At 39.8% G+C, this 17,486-nt stretch overlaps 1 protein-coding gene across 2 annotated transcripts in view; it reads left to right on the forward strand.

Annotated features, from left to right (window-relative positions):
- Window positions 1-15,346, forward strand: part of LOC142388289 (uncharacterized) — a 57,088-nt gene extending 41,742 nt beyond the window's left edge. Inside the window, exons 5-14 of one of the 2 annotated variants that reach the window (XM_075473372.1) lie at window positions 222-282; window positions 857-987; window positions 3,414-3,533; window positions 3,820-3,933; window positions 7,983-8,096; window positions 11,331-11,444; window positions 11,920-11,966; window positions 12,332-12,508; window positions 13,798-13,948; window positions 14,031-15,346. In XM_075473372.1, the coding sequence (XP_075329487.1) occupies window positions 222-282; window positions 857-987; window positions 3,414-3,533; window positions 3,820-3,933; window positions 7,983-8,096; window positions 11,331-11,444; window positions 11,920-11,966; window positions 12,332-12,508; window positions 13,798-13,948; window positions 14,031-14,467 (1,466 nt within the window). In that variant the 3' untranslated portion in view covers window positions 14,468-15,346. The remainder of the gene's footprint in view (window positions 1-221; window positions 283-856; window positions 988-3,413; window positions 3,534-3,819; window positions 3,934-7,982; window positions 8,097-11,330; window positions 11,445-11,919; window positions 11,967-12,331; window positions 12,509-13,797; window positions 13,949-14,030) is intronic. The other variant, XM_075473373.1, reaches the window with a different exon arrangement.
- The last annotated feature ends 2,140 nt before the right edge of the window (window positions 15,347-17,486 follow it).

Below are 17,486 nucleotides of genomic sequence, written 5' to 3' on the forward strand. Positions count from 1 at the left end.
TGACCCCTCAATCAAGTAGTAAGTAAACCAGTATGTCAGTTTTTTTCACTATATTGCCCTACAAGGACTTTCTGTCCCCTGTTTAAGTGACAGACAGTCTCAGATAGACAACTTAAATAAAAACTTTTAAAGAAACACTGAGGGAGAAAAAACCTACATGCCATAGCAGCTGTTTTCTAGTCCCTAATTTCTCTTTGTGTGTTTGCTTTCTATCTTCACAGCGGTGTGCAAGCAGGGATGCCATCAGGTCCACGGCTTGTGTCTAGTACCTGGAGAATGCCAGTAAGTTCGACAAACGCGCAAGAAAATGTAGACAACTCAAGCCGTCTTATAAGTAATTTGTTCATACAGATCAAAATGGCTCATAGCAAGATCCTGTACAGTATCGGCCCTACAAGCAGCAGAAGGGAAATATGACTTATATGAGTGTTTCTATATCAGAGCACATGTCATTCTCAAGGCTTTTATTTAACAAGTGACTAAGTCATCGTTAGGATGGAGCAGCTGAGCACTGCGCTCTGGGTCGACCATGGGTCTTTGTGTGACGTGACATCGAGACCAAAAAATCCTCTGCAGATGACTCATTCTTTAAGAGCCAGACAAAATAGTTTTGTTTCAATTTTGTTTTGAAACATTAGTCTGGATTACATATCAGTAGTGGGGTTTGAATTAATTGAATTTGGCAGTATTCTGCAGGTGCAGTACAGTTAGGATGATAATAATTTATGATAATTCATTTCATAACATTCACTAAAAGATTAACTCAAAGTAAATTGTCTCTCAAAAATCCACCAGCGACACGATGCAAAATGAGTCATAAAACTGGTTTCAGTCTGCCTCTTTGCTCTTCTGTTAGGTGTCATTATGGCTGGAAGGGTCCTCTGTGTGACCAGTGTGAGACGTTCCCCGGCTGTGAGTACGGGAGCTGCACCGAGCCTTGGCAGTGTGTGTGTGACGTCAACTGGGGAGGACTGCTGTGTGACAAAGGTCTGATATGTAACTTGTAAAGTTTCTGTTGTTGGACATTAACAAAGACAAAAGTGTTCTTAAGCCACTGAGGGGTTGTTAGTTCTTTTCCCCAGCTTAGTATCTCAAGCTTTGTTTACTGAGGATCCTCACTTTAACAAATCAACTGGGACTTTTTTGTTTCACAAGGTACACAGTCCTGTTTCTCATAATGAGCACCAAACGCAGCGCCTTTCACATATACACAAATCAAAAGCAGGAACATAAACAAAGAGTTTTACCAAATCTAAAGATGGAAGGAATTAAACTCTGATAATTGCTAAGAATTACAACATCTCCTACTACCAGAGGTGGGGGCAAGTAACCTTTTAGAAAGTCCCAAGTTAATCTCCAGTCTTCAAACTCAATTCCTGTAAAAAGTCCTGAGTTAATGTACAGAAAAATAAGTATTTTTACAGTAATGTGAGTACTTTTAAGCAAGTAAAGGTTCTGAATACTTCCAAACTGCAATTCATGTTTTTATCGCCACCCAACAGTTTTTATATGTTGAAATAATCTGAATACTAATCTACTCAGTAAGGTAATGCTACCTCTTTATAGTTTCCTATTTCCCTTCCCATTCCTGATTGGATATTGTGTAAACGTGGGGATTGATTAGCTGGTAAACAAAAAAAAAAAGATGCAATTAGGCTGAGTCAGGGAATTCATTGGTTTATGTAAGGTTTTTATAAGTGTGGAAAAAAATGTATTCTTTGGACTTGGTCTAAGGTACAACAGGTCCTCTAGTTACAGCCTTGCCAGACTGCCACCGTTCAATAAATCCTCCAATCGAAACAATCACATTCGTTGTTTTTGTTCATCCTTTTAAATACGACCCATAATGGCTTCCTGTTACAGGTGGCAAATGGGAGATAAGACTCATCTGAGTGTTTCCACATTGGAGCAGATGTCTTTCCTTTAAGAAGCCACAAAACTTTCAAACAGTGATGCTTTTAGGACACGCGCTCAAAGATCAACATATGTCAACTTTTTTTTTTCACTTTTGAGTTGCATTCAGTAAATAAGGCAACATCTCTTCACTAAAACACTTTCGGCACTTCCTGGTCGGGTTTATGCAATAACATTACTTGGTTAAGGTTAGAAAACTATCACAATTAGAGCTGAAATACATTTTTTTTACAATGCGACAGCAACTGTTACCTTCTTGGATGCCATTTTTCCAATTTACATGTTGCTCTCATGACCACAGGGGTTCACATAATATTCAGACATAATTATAGGTCTTACTAGCCTGTATGAACACCCCGTGGGGTCATATTCTAGAGGAGGAGAGTCTGGAAAGGGAACACAAATTTTAAGGTAAAGTCCAAGTGAGGTCATATATCATTGGAGAATAAAAGAAAAGTTGAGTCTTATTTGATTTTTGTACAAAATAGTCTAGTCATCCAATACGTATCTCTATACATACTCTGTTTGAGTCTGACTTTAGTCCAAGTCATGTGACTTGAGTCCACATCTCTGACATTTTCAAAGTGTGTTGTGGCATGCTTATACAAAATTACTGACTTTTATCTTAATTTGCCTTTATGGCCTCAGAAACACATGTTGTTTGTCTAAAATCTAAAATCTCTTCTATATTTTACTTTCTATAAGCTGACAGGTTTAAGTAATGCATCTTGCACAACAAGGTTCTCAGAAGTAGAAGACTGTTGTCCATATAAAGATAAAAGAGTGCTGCGGTGTATTGTATGTTGACCACAAATGAGCCTGTCTCCATGTATGTGAGACAGAGGAACGCATTGTGCAAACACTGTTAGTTTTTTCAGGCGTGGTTCTTCACACATCTCTCCATGTGTGACTTATGGGTCCTTTGTAGGAGATAAAGAAAAGTGCCTGAGGGCTTCACCCTACTCCTGACTTTTCCCACCGCACTGTAGCAAAGTTAGCCCAACATTGTCTTCTGTCCCAGTGTGGGAGCTTGGATTCAAACGAGAGCCCAGGGGACAGTGTATTGTGCAGAGGAAAGGCGATAGCCATGGGTAAGGTGAATGTGAGCGGGACTGGTCTTGGTGCTCTTAGCTAGGTGGGGTCTCGAGCTGTGTCTGTGCATTCAGAGAAGCTCTCTAAAGAGCTGCAGTGAGACAAAGAGACTGTGACCATGCAGGAGATGATCAGAGAAAGAAAAGCTTTAATCAGTCTCAACAGTTGAGACAACAGGCCCTGCAGCTACTGACCTTCACAGTTAGCACAATGAGTCGACCTCGATTCACTTCAGCTCCTGTGAATGACTGTTCACTGTGGGTTGTACTTTTTACCTGAAATGAAGTTAAACTGAATCTCATTCCATCTGCATTCTCTTTTCTTAATCAACCCCATGCACGCAGTTTCTCTGCTGTTTTGTCCTGTGAGATAGACTATAATCTAATTATGCTTTTATGTGCTTTCAGATCTCAACTACTGTGGGACCCATCAGCCTTGTAAAAATGGGGGGACCTGCACTAACGCAGAGCCAAACGAGTATCAGTGTGAGTGCCAGGAGGGTTTTCGAGGACGCAACTGTGACATCGGTGAGTGCAGCCTCACCGTGCTACAAACTACATGCTCATGCAGAAAATGTTAAACAACTCCTGTTTATTCATGCTTACTGAAAAAATCTTTCTATGGATAAAACCTAACCGATTCACAAAGAAATACAGCATGAAAATTATCAAATATGGGCCTGGGACACTACAGATTTGTTCTGTATCTACAGTATCTGGGCGTGTGGTGCCTCTAAATTCCATCATCTGTCCTCATTATTTTTCTCTCCTGTGTCTGACCCCTCCACCTCCCCTGTCTCTGTCATTGCCTCAGTGGAGCATGCATGTTTGTCATCTCCATGCATGAACGGAGCCACCTGTTTGGAAGACCCAACAGGCTTCAGCTGCATCTGTACTGAAGGCTGGACAGGACGCACCTGCGCAGATGGTGATTATTGCACACATGTAAAGTCTGAGCTTTCAGATTATCTGCGATTGGTTGTAATTGGATCAAAGCCACTTAGTGGCTCTAATCAATCCAGCAGAGGAAGTTAAATTAGTCTGAACACAAACAGTATCAACAACAATCAGTGATCTGTCCCGCCCTGTGTGTCACTGTGGGAATGTATTTATATCACCACCAAAATCAGGAGACTGAAGTAGAGTGTATCAACTTTGTCAAGTTAAGACACAGAGGTTGCGCTGAGTTCAAGAGTTTATTAAGATCATCAAATCAAAGATTAATTTTCTGGTGTGTGGCTGTGATGGAGAGCTTTCAGTGTAATGTCTTGCTTCCAGATATATCTGGAGTTCGTCTCAGAGATGGAGCCGATCGTCCTGTCCAAATGCCTAAAGTGTGCAGGAAAACGAGCAAAACACTGAATCACTAAATAGGTGCTTGTGGTGCATGAGCAGCTTTCCCACATGGGCAAAATCACAGTGTCTGCCCACACCAAGTGCAAAAACTTGTGAACATCGAGTGCACATTGCTCTTCCTTATAGGGTCAGATCTTAATCTGACAAACAAGCGATTAACGTACCGCCACAGACTCAACTTTCATAGATGAGAATTTGTGCAGCAACATCCGGTTCCCTGATCATATGTTTCTGTGAGAAAGAAAGAAAGAAAAAAAGACCAAAGCTTCTGCCAAGTGAATGTAATGTTATCAAAGTTTATTTGCTCTGTGAGCAAACTGAGACCACTGCTAAACACAATAACAATACACAAGTACACACTTGCATTTAGAAAGGGAATGACATGTTGTTGTTGTTGGCATCTGTCTTCATGTGTCTGCGGTGCAGTTGCTTGATGTTTTTCCAAAATATATGCAATACCAGACTCTCTAGATGTAAAAATTACGAGGGTAAAATAGTAACAGTTGATCATAAGGGACAGAACTTACGGCAGCACTATAATACATTATGGCATGCAATCTGCTCCAAACTGGAGAATTTATTCTTCTTTTACTGAGCTGAAAACAAAGAGATAGACGTGAAGAAGCCAGAAAGGTGTAGCAAGTGCAATGGGTTTGTGAGGTTTGGGATGTTAAGCTTAAAGTAAAGTGTTCACACATCATGCTCATTTATAATTCATGGTTTTGTTCAGAGGATTACATTGCGCACATTTTTTTGTCACCCTGTACATTGTAGCAGCACCTAATGTCACATTCTTTCTGAAACGCTCCATTTAGGCTTTTGTCTCTTTAAGGTCCCATTTTACAATATTTTAAACCAGCAACAAATAATTACTTGCTATGTGAAGATTTCATTTTCTTAAAGCAGCTACACACTGTGTAATTTTGTCCATCTTATAAGTTGACTGCGAGCCACATTGTGTGATGGTCATCTTCCCTTCACCTTGGTGTTTGTCGTGTGCAGACTATGCATTGATGATGCCTATGTTTTTTTTTCAAACTGTCTTTATTAATATGTTCCTGGTATAAGCTGGAGGACAAACTGTACAAACAAAGCTCCTGCTTACGCAACTCAACCAGATCTGCGTCTTTATTTGAATTTGAATTGAGCTGCGTTTATTGAATTTTTTCTTCCATCTAAATTGTTCAATTTGTTTTATTTTTTTTCACAACAGCACCAGTGTTGCATTGATCAACCTGTCACTCCATGCTGCATGTTGGTCGGTTAGCAGATGTAGGTTGTACTGGCAGACTCACTGCAACACGATCATCCTAAATTTCTGACACTGTCAGAAATGTGTTTGTGGCTATCTTTGGTTTCAAGGCCCTGACAATGACGGTCTTATAACCTCTCTCATAGTCCATTTTTAGGCACGATCAAAGATAACCCCATGATTAATTTTATACTCTGAGATGGCCAGAAATCATACATTTTCTGCTGGGCTTTAGGCTCTTTATGTGAAACTTTGTCTCCACCAAATACATATACTAGTTAAATAGGCTCCAACAATTGTATGGAAGGGTACAGTTGATTTGACCCAAAACTAAAGTAGTTTGGATGTGTTCTTTGTCATCAGAGGGATATCACTGTATATCACATTAGAATTACACAGCAGGCATTGAGACTTAGGGCTAAAAATAATATGCTTACAACAAATTTACATGAACGACTATTTTCCCTCCCACTGCAGTAGCATCATCGGTGTTGCTTTATTACAAAATCATTTTTTATAATCTTCAAAGCTCACATTTTAAACCACCTGTACCCTCTGACCTAAGTGACCAGCACATGATCACTTGTGCTTGTGTAACAAAAGCTGCAAAGCCACATCAAAGCCTCACTTTTACAGGAGCATGACAGAAGCTGATAACCAAAGTTGTGATACCCATTATCTCTGGAGTTTCCGGTGTTGTTGAGCCAGCAAATGCAAAACAACTTTAAATATGTTGAACTTGGCTTATAGTACACCCTTTGTTCTCTGTAATCTAAAAACAGCGTGTTGTGAAGGTTCATGTGCATGCCAAATACTTAAGACAGAACATTTGTGACATCAGTAAGGAGGGATGAAAGCAAAGAATATATATAAAGATTATCGTGTCATTATCAGCAAAAACTGTCTAATTTTATTTAGCAAAATTTGAGATATCTTATTCAATTGCAAGTGTGAGTCAAATGCTGGATCATTCGGATCTCGTGATCCTGTAGTCAACCACAGCTAAGAAGAAATATTCAGGGACGATTCCAAGCATACACATTAAGAGAAGATCTTTATGAATTTTTATAGAAATATACTCAATTGATCTGTGTTTTCTGTGGAAAACAGTCAGGCGTGTCTGACGCTGAAAAGTAACGACAGATCTTCCACAGGAGTCTGACTTTGGCTTGATCATGTGATTCGTCTGTGTTGTGAGACTTTTCTGTACAGTAGGTTTGAGCTTGTGTTGTGTGTGGCAGCAGGTGAGATTAGATCACACGGTTTATGGTCTGTCAAAGCTTTGTGTGTAAACAAGCATGGTTCCACATCCTCTGCTTTCACCTCTGTCAGGATAAACGGAGCTGCAGGTCGGACTCTGGTGTGTAAACACTTCAACGAGAAGCATTTTTCAGAGAGGGGGAGAGGGACAAACAGAGGAATACAGCAATAGTTTATTTTTGTTCCTGTTGTTTGTTGCTGTCGTGATTAACAGTCAGCGATGTGGTCTATCTCTGTATGTGTTGTCGTGAGGGTGGGCTCTCTGGGGAATACACATTGAGAGGATTGTCAGGCTTGCAGGGAATTGCAACCAAAACCACAACACAGCTCCATTTTCAGACTAGATTTATATGTATAACCAATATTAATTAAAGGCTTCTTTGTTTGTTGTGAATTGTCTGTCTCGTTTTGGGAGAAGTTCAGCTGGCTTGGCAGGATTATTATTGCTGAGGGTTGTCGTTGGGGTCAGGGAGATGGAAAATGGTTATTCTGCAGGGTTAGGTAAATGAAAAAGGTTATGAGAGACACAGTGAGCTCTTGTGTGAAGGATTTTTTTTTTTTTTACCACAGAGAAAGGCATGGGAAAAGTTAAGATGCCACTACTACACAAATATGCCTTCTGTAATAAGAAGTTATGCATGGCTAAACCCTCAACAGTGAGCCTCTCTTTGTCTCTCTGCATTCATGTTTGTGCTTGGTTTCTTCTGTTTCTCTATCTGCTTTAAATTCACTGTCAGATAAGTGGAACCAGGCCCCATTTTCCCATTTCTTTTCAACTCCTGTCTTTCTCCTGTCCTTTCCTTTAGTTTAACCCACTCGTTTCTCCCTCCTCTCTGGGAGAGGGTTGAGGTGTCAGCCATGTATGTGTAGCAGGTGATTGTGTATATCACTGTTTGTACAGAAACCAGAACATTGAAGTGGAGAATAAATACTGCATCCGACAAACCATCCGCATGCCAATGCTACATTTCGGCTCACAAATCCACATGGTGACATCCCACAGCCTTTGTGACACTCACATACACAAGATGTCTGCTTAATATTCTCCCACACATTCCCATTATACAGACCAGTAGCTCATGTATAATATTGTCTCCTTCTCCTCTCAGCGGTAAGGCAGTGTGATCGTGGCCCTTGCAACCGTGGAGCGACGTGTCAGGAGGTTCCTGGAGGTTTCCGATGTCTCTGTCCTCCTGGATGGACGGGCAGGACGTGCCGGCTGGGTCAGTGGGTCAGAATTAACTTATATTACATGTTTTATGGAGGACATGTGCACGTAGAGTGTTAATATGCTTTAAAGCAAATAGTTAAAAGTATATATGTCTACATGGAGAGTAAAAGGAACTAAATCAAAAAACATTTTATTGACTGAAACCTGATCAAATCAGTTTTTTGTTCAAATGAATTCAGTAAAAAGGACTAATTTCAGTGCTTCTTATCCATGACTGTTAAATATTGTGGACCACAGGAGTCTCTCCATGTTGTTTAACGGTCCTCATAAGTTATTTGTTTTCTTATCTAAACATATGGAAAGTGCTTCATGTCACCAAACTGTGGAGAACTGTTCATTGTTTTGAATATCATTTCAACTACATTACTTTGAATTTTGACTTGTGAAGAGATGCAAATTGTAACAATGGAGGACCAAAACAGCTCTATCTTTTATTAGAAGATTGATTGCCAAGAGCAAAAATATTGATAATAGTATGTAGAAATGTTTTTCGTGTGATGGTTTCTCAGGGAGGATGGTCCAGACGTAGGACACCAGACTGGTTGCAGGGCTCTGGGGCATATGTGAATGTAGACTGGAGTGAAGAATGTCACATTTTCTTAACCCTACTATACCAGCAATCCTAGAACCCCACTGAGAGGGGATGTATGCATGCGAGAAGTACTTGGATCTGTGACTCTCAAACTGTGAAAGTGGTTTCAAAAGACTCCTATAACAACATGAGAGCAACAGTTGTGCAGTGCAGTTCATACTTCACATGATAATCCATTCTCTGGTCAAAACTTTCACCTTTCAAGCCGAGAAGGATGCCCGTGTTGCATCCACATGTTCAAGACACAGAGTCTGTTACACTTTTTAAAGAATATTCGTTTGAGGGCAAACTCAGTCATTTAGAATAAAAGCAGGTTTAAACACTTAAGTGTCATATTTCTAGTTTCTTCAGAGGCTGAAAAGACCAGAGGTTTAAATCAACAGCTTTAAGTTTACTGAAAAAGCCTCATTTTTAAAAAAAAATAAGCCTTAGCTTATAACACTCGTTATAACACGTTTAAAACTTTTATGGCAAAGATTTAATCATAAGTGGCAAGGTTCAGCTTATAAAAGATAGAAAGACTAATTGTTGTCTGCTGCCAGAATGGCACTATCAGTGAAAGGTTTGGACACTCACTCATTTTAAACAAGTAAATGGGTCCAAGCCTTAGCACCCTATGCATTTTACAACTAATTAGATATTAGATTTGATCTAAGCATGAAAGATTCCCACCACAAAGCATCTAATCCAATTGGAGCTGGTTTTAAAAGCAGGTGCTATGTGATTATGTGTAATATGAAGTGAAATATGGATTAAAGGCACACAATAAAGAGGCAGAAGAGGCCAGCAGCATATTAATATCACATCAATCCACCCTAACTTTTAATAGGTCTTCTTTATTGCAACCTCTTTGGGCTGCATTCGCTTACATTGACGAGTATACTCCCAGAGGGTTGTTGGGTTACAGAAGAGAGATTATTGTACAGAATCAGCTGAAACGTACACACATCATATTCACACACAGTAGCTTCTGGGCTATGAAGCGAAAACTGAGACATATTTCAGGATGACAGCCTCTCCTACACCTCTGTGTTTCAGCAATATGTCATTCTGACACTTTATAATCCCCCATAGTTCCACATCACAGATCAGAAGCTTGCAGTGTATAACCTGTAACACAAGTTATAAAACTTTCAATGGCCTGTAGTGCCTCAAATGGTGGAAAGCAATTATGTTTCCACTCTGCTCTCATAGACAGTAAAAGGTTTAGCTTACCTATAACGGACTGAGTTCTTCCTCTTTCTGTACTATCAGAGCCAAGCCCCTGTGGGGCTCCTGTCTTTAACAATCTAATAGTATGACAGAGGTTGAGAACACACACAGACACACAGACACACACACACACACACACTTCAAACATTAAGAGAATGCTGCAAGGCTTGACGTTGACTTTTACTGTCCATTTTCTAAAGGCAATATTTGACAAGGGCATGCACTCCATGTTTCCCGGTTGGTGTGCTTTCTTCTGGCTCCTGTCCAACAATGTTCCACTTTCCCAGTTCAGTTCAAGCAACCAGCATTAAACTGGGGAGAGTTTCAGTTTAACTGGTGGCACACATTAGTGGGAGAATTGAAGGATTGTTAGATTCCGTTTCATTGGATGTGTGTCTCTCAGACGGTAGAATTTATCTGATGTTTTATCTTATTTTACTTGTTTAGTGTTGGAGTGTTTGTGAGCTCTGCAAGAAGATTAGAGTCATGCTTTGGTTTATTGATTTGTGTTGATATGGGCTTCATCATCCTTTGGGTCAAAACACAGATACTAGGTTTTAGATATAACCCTACCTTTACAGTACCCATGGTCCTATAAGGCAGAATGTAGACTAATTATTAGACTGAATTGCCATTGTGTTTCTTTTTAGATTTTTTTTTTTTTTTTTTTTTTTTTTTTTTTTTAGCAAGAAATATATATACATATGAGGTCAACAAATGTTCTCTAAGAGACCTTTGGAAATAATCTAAACTATTAGAAATCAGTTGTTTAAACTACATCGATATCATAAGCCCTGGATTTAATTGCAACTGGTTTTAATGGAGGGCTGCACGGTGGTGTGGTGGTTAGCACCGTCGCCTCACAGCAATTGGGTTCCAGGTTCAATTCCCAGCTGTCTGTGTGGAGTTTGCATGTTCTCCCCGTGTATGCGTTGGTTCTCTCTGGGTACTCTGGCTTCCTCCTACAGTCCAAAAACATGCATGTCAGGTTAATAGGTGACTCTAAATTGTCCCTAGGAATGAGTGTGCATGGTTGTCTGGCCCTGTGATGGACTGGCGACCTGTCCAGGGTGTACCCTGCCTCTAGCCCAAAGACATCTGGGATAGGTTCCAGCCCCCCCAAGACCCTGAGTTGGATTAAGTGGTTATAGAAAATGGATGGATGGAAACTTTTAGTTTCTCATGGTGATGTATTGTAAATGCTGTGATCTATTCACACAGTAATCATGAACAAGTTTGTGTGTTTAGTGTTTCCACACTGAAAAAGTGACTCTTATAAGTGAGGATGAAATCTGTCAGTTTTTGTCCTAATTTACTTTTTGAGCGTGAACACATGTTGTGGTGGGTAGATAGAAAAAAAGATGCATTGTTCATTATCATTGTTTTGAGAAACTCTCCTCTTGTTTTACTTTGCTTCTTTAGACACCAATGAATGTGAAATGAGTATATGTGTCCACGCCCGCTCTTGTCGCAACCTGATCGGTGGATATCTGTGTGACTGCCTTCCCGGATGGACCGGGCCCAACTGTGACATCAGTAAGTATGAAAGGACAAAAAGAGGAACAAAAAGAAAGGAAACAAATTCAGAAAAGAAGAGAGAAGTGATTGTTCTGTGACAGGTAGTGAAACATGAAGAGCCTTCAAACGGCAGTTTCCCTGCAGACAAAGTCCCTGTAGATAGGAGATCGTCATGCTCCAGTTCCATCAAACAACTCTCACAGAGATCACTAAAGAACACTATAAATTTAAAGATAAACAATAAATAGGAAGTGGAGGTCGGTTTTTCACTCTTACCTGTTTTTGCTTTCTGCATACTCTTGTTAAAAGCGAGAATCTGGTTCTTGGTTGCACAGCAAATTCAGTAGAAACCTGGCTCATGACCAATAATGTCAGTCATTTTGTGCGTTCTGTTCCCCCCTTTTATTTTGTTGTTGACAGGATTGTGGATTTATTGAAACCCTGTTTTTGTGTGACAGATTGATTTGGTGTTTCTGGTTTCTCTGATTTCTAGGGAACAGCAGCTGTCAGGGTTTGTGTTTGAATGGCGGACATTGTGAGGTGAGAGTCGTGCTTCTGCTGCCTTTCTCCGCCTGTAGTCTCCGCTTTTCTGACCTGCTTCATTAACCTCCTCTCACTCTGTCTTTTACTTTGTAGCGATAGTTATATATTTTCATGAGATTTTCAGGAAAGTAAGGGACTGTCACACAACTCTAATCAATGAGGTTGTGATAAAACCTAAAGAATGTCAGAGAATACAACATGTATTTTTACAGTTCTGTTTATTCTCACAGGGGGAAATGAGTTATTGGCTGTGTCAGATCCATGGCATGCCTTTCCCGTTCCTCTCCAATGCCTTCTTCCAAACGTCATGTCATTATGAATTCAATTACACAGGCTTCATATACCCATATTGTCCCATACAGGATCAGGTGCGAGAGTCCAGATGCATGTGTCCACCTGGTTTCTCTGGGAAATACTGCCAAAATGGTCCAAGTCCTTGTGACAGCGCCCCGTGTCAGCACGGAGGACAATGTGTTGAGAGGGATGGAAAGACGACCACCTGCAGCTGTCCTGTGGGATATTCAGGAATCTTCTGCGAGGTTGGAAAATCTATACAAGAAAAATCAATAAAACAGCATGAACCAACTGTCAGATTCAGTCATGAGTAAACAAATAAAAGTCAGGTAAACAAATGAAAAAAGAATAACTATCGAGGGCAAAAGAAACGACAAAAAATCAAACATGCAGACAAAAACTAAACAATGTATTTAGAGCATGGATTTTCAGGGTTTGAGACAGGAGGCTTCCCCTCAGATAAAGTTTAGAAAAAGTAAACCACTCTCATTCCACCTTTTTGCTAAGTTTTACGAAATACCTGGATTCTTTTAGATCATGACACATTTATCAACTAAACCAAGATAACCGCATATTGCTGTTTGAAATAGATGCATATGTGTTCTGTCTTAAGGTATTTATTAGTTTCTGAACTTGTCAAAGCTAACTTTGTTATCATTAAATCAGTCTTAGAAAAACCAAACCAGCGAAAAGGAATCAAGTCCAATAATTCAAGGAGATATGTGTCTCTCAATGCTTTCTGGGGGGGGTTGTATAAAACTCCTTTTCTGTGTTCTTGCTGAGCTCCAACAGCAGCTGTGATGTAAAGAGGGAATGTTCTCATGATGCTACAACTTTGTAAGATATTAATTTGATAAGTTTAAGTCAGTATGCAGTGTGTCTTTGCACAAAAAATGGACTGTGGAAGTTGTAGCTCATCTTTTACCTTGCTGATGCTTTTGTTAGGGATATTTTAAGGCCAGTATAAACTGAAGGAATAATTACAGCAGAAAAAGAAATCAGTTAAAAAAAATCACACTCTTTATTGTTTCTTTTGTCGGGGAATTTTCAATGCACGGTGGAAGAATTGAACAAAGTCGTTGCAGTCTCCATAGATTTATTACACACACAAAAACATACAACATGCTCATTTCTGAGCATGGAGAGATCTCTAACTGAGTGGCTTACTGTCAGTCCTATATAGGCTGACAGTAACTGATAACAGGGCTCATTCCACATCAGCCAATCAGCACAGTTGCTCTTTGCACTGCTATGTTGAAGAATTGTTGAACAGACACATTCAGCAAACTGAGACTGTATGACTTCACTTATGTGTGCTTGAGTGTGTTTTCAGTACAAAGAACCAGGACTAAATTGACTCACTGTTCATCACTCAGGTTGACACAGGATGTGTGTGCATGTGATAACAGATAAGAGTAATGATGCATTTAAAAGACTACACAATGCTTAGTCACACGTTACATACACACGTTAGATTGACAATGCAGTAAACAGAATAATAAAATTCCTTTACACTTTCCTCCTGTTATTTCAGATAATATTGGATGTCTGCAATCCCAACCCCTGCCAGCAGGGAATACAGTGTCACAGCGTAGAGGGCAGATACGTGTGTGCATGCCCTAACGGTTACTATGGCAATGAGTGTGTGAGCCTCAAAAATCCTTGCATTGGTCAACACTGTCAAGGTAAGAGGAATAATAAGTGTCTATATCTGATGAAGTTCAAAGTATTGCTGAACTCTGGTCTAACCTCGCTGGTCATCCAAAGGTGCCATGTCTGACACAACACACGGGGACCTCAGCTTCTACATGATCCTGGTGTGGGTATTGGCTCCAGTGACCGTGTGTGGATGTGCTGCCTGTGCCTTCATCCTCTCCCACCTCCATCGAAAGCGGAAAAAGCAACAGGCTGTGCCACAGGAAGAAGGCATCAACAACCAGAGGGAGTTTGTCAACCTCATCAGAAACGTGGACCGTCCCATGCCCCTCCTGCCCCCCGCCGCCCCTCTGACCCACCCTCCTGCCCCTGCACCCATCTCACGTTGCTACGAGGAGATTGAACTGACCCGGCCGCCCTCCCCAGCTCCTTCACAGGCCTCTCCAGCGCTAAAGCCAGCCCATGCCCCCAAACTAGACATTTCAAACCGAGAAAGGGAGAAATTGAACCGCTTCCACTACTCAGACAATCAGGAGCTAGAGGTTTGACCCTGGCCAGGATTTTTGAGGAACTTTTTGGACTTAATTTTACATCCCTAGCACTTTCTTGCTGACAGGGCCACATCTCCAGTAACTTGCACTGTTTCAATGTTGTGGTTATAATTGTGCTGGCTTTTGAGCCTTATGTGCTCATATGGCAACCAGCAGTCGCCTGAGGAGCAAAGGCTGCTAAGTGGAGAAAAACTTGCTGTGCCATTTTTTAGCCAATCGGCGGCTATAAAAAGCAGCAGGTTTGTGATGTTTGACTGAAAGACTAAATCTGGAGATTTAGAGACTCGCCTTGGAGTGCCTGAGATACTGTAAGGAGTAAACAGAGGGGGATCCTCTGTCTCTGAACATGTTCCCTGGTTCATGATGCCATCTGACTGGTGTGCAGGACTCCATTTTAATTTCAGACTGAACTCAGACTGAATGGATGCCTATTTAAGAATCAGTGTGTTTCTGTGTTTGGTTGTATGCAAGAGTGCCTGAGAGTGAAAGAGAGAATGTACACCGTGAGTGTTTGTGGTGGAAAATGAAGGTCAGACACATATTACTTAAAACAAACAAAAAAAAAAACTAAATTGATGTATTTGTAAAAAGGGAGTTCGGACTCCTGTGCTAAAGGTTTTTAAGCCTTGTGTTTTAAAACTATACACTGTTGCCTGTATTGTGTCTGTAATACTGCAGTTTGTTAAAGATGTATGATTTTTTCATACCTGTGTGTAAAATAGCTTTTTTTGTACATAAATATATTGTAAATATTGATGCTCTTTTTGTACTTTGGTTTGGTCTGGAAGTATCACTGTATTACTTTTCTTTGTCCCATTTCACTTTCCATTTGGAGCAACCAGCACATGTGGATTGTAATAAAAGTGCATTTACCAACTTTCTTTTACTTCTTATTGCTTCTGATTATAAATGACCAACATTAGGGCCAGAGGTCTTTTAGTATATGCTAAAGAATGGAATAACAATGGTCACTGCAAAAGAGAAAAGGGCTGTTATGTCAACTCAGTCATATGAAGTTCTATATATATATTTATATATATATTCATCTGTAATGCAAGTGAATTACTGTACCAGCTCAACATTTGTGTTTCTCGTGAGCTAACTAAGTTGTCACACTCTTAATTACCATCCAAATGGATGCAGGTGGCTGTAACGTAATTTCAAACTCAACAAGTTCCAATAATTCCAAATATACAAGAAATTTTTGGAAATTTATACAACCCTGTTTACAAAAAGCTTAGATGCGGTGTAAAATTTTAATAAAAACACTCAAGGATTTACAGATAATTCAAACCTGGCATTCATTTGAAAACAGTTACGTTTCACCCTTTCTGCATTTAATATTATGTCTATTTTTTTATTCCCAACATTAGATTAACATTTAATTGAAATCATTTGCAAGTAATTGTATTTTGTTTGTATTTTCATTACACACAGCACCCTGTTTTTTAAGGGAGATTGAGGTTTGAACAATGACATCTTCTTGGAGTACAGAATGGGAATAAAATACGCTTTTACATCATCATTTTACAAGCTCAGTTGTTGGCATAAATAGATACAGACTTTTTAAATGGTCATTTAATAAGCAAAACGTTAAGGCTCAGGGATAAATCAGCATCGTATTTCAAATAAAAACCAATTATGGTAAAATAAACAAGATAAAAATGGTTATACAGGAAAGCATTAAGCGCTTCTTACTTCCATTTCTTTTTGCACTTTAAAGATAAAAAATACAAGCTTTCTTGTCCTTAAATTACTGTCACAGGTTTGTTTAAGGATATATGATGGACTGCAACCTCAATGACAGTGTCTGCAGGCCAACGCGGGTCACCTTTCTCTTTCTATCTCTGGCATACTGTCACAAAAAATGATGCTGACAGTGCCAATGAGAAAAATAGGAAAACCACTTTAGTGAATTCAGCTTTTCTAGAAAACCACTGTGTAACTGTGAGAAACATGTCTATTGCTATAAAACTGGAAAACCCTACAGCAAGTTTCAAAAGCAAAGTTTCCTAGACTGCGGGACAAAAGTATTTTGATGCTAATCGTAAAAACTGTCTCTAAGCCCTAACTAGTTTCTGGTTTTAACATATTTACAATGATTGAAATTAGGCTCAACAGTTATCGCTAGCATAGCATATTTAGAACAAGCTGATGTCTGCTGTGGGTTTACAGTATGTGATGCCTGTCAGATCATGTTGAAATGATTAATTAGAAAGTGCAAAATGACAGTGTGAGAAAGGAAAGGTGTTGTGATTCAGGCCAGCGTAAAGAGGCTGCAGGGTCACAGTGGCGACAGTTAATGGGCGAATGGATGGGACAAATGTGACCTTTGTCCTGTGCAAACAGCGGCAGGCTGGAAACGAACATGGGCTTCCTGTCACCATGCTGCTGGGGAGGAAATGTAGGAAATAGAGTTTACACACACACTCATGCGCACATATGGTATGTGGACTTTCTCTTCACCTGCTGTTCACCACAGGATGTTGGAATCCAATCTGTAGATTAGAAAGTTTACATTCAGTTTACATTCTGAAGTCAAACCTTGCCTCTCCAGGACTCTCTACGCAGCCAGTTAATACTTATACAAATCATAAAAACCTATCAACAGCTTAAGCAGTGATTGACTTGCCGAAAGAAAAAAACATTCAATATGAATATATATATATATATATACATCTAATGTTTATGAAATAGCCATGATAGTCATGCTATATTGAAAGCCGAATCACTGATGTTAATTCAGTTGATTTGTTTTGACACAATAAAGGATTCTCCCTAAAATAGAGTTGTTTAGGTTGTTTTGGGGGTTTTTTTTGGTTAAGTTTTGCTGAGATTTTCTTTTCCACTTCCATAATTTCAGATCTAAGGACGGCCTGAAAGTTTCATGCATCTGTCCTGTCTGAGAGGGACATCTTGTGGTTATAAAAAGGATTAATACTTCAAAACTCCCTTGGCACTGTACAGGTGAACACTGCTAAACTCTAATATGGGATAACCATGAGATCAAATGTTA

Source organism: Odontesthes bonariensis, chromosome 9, assembly GCF_027942865.1.
Source record: "Odontesthes bonariensis isolate fOdoBon6 chromosome 9, fOdoBon6.hap1, whole genome shotgun sequence".
NCBI classification, from domain to species: domain Eukaryota; kingdom Metazoa; phylum Chordata; class Actinopteri; order Atheriniformes; family Atherinopsidae; genus Odontesthes; species Odontesthes bonariensis.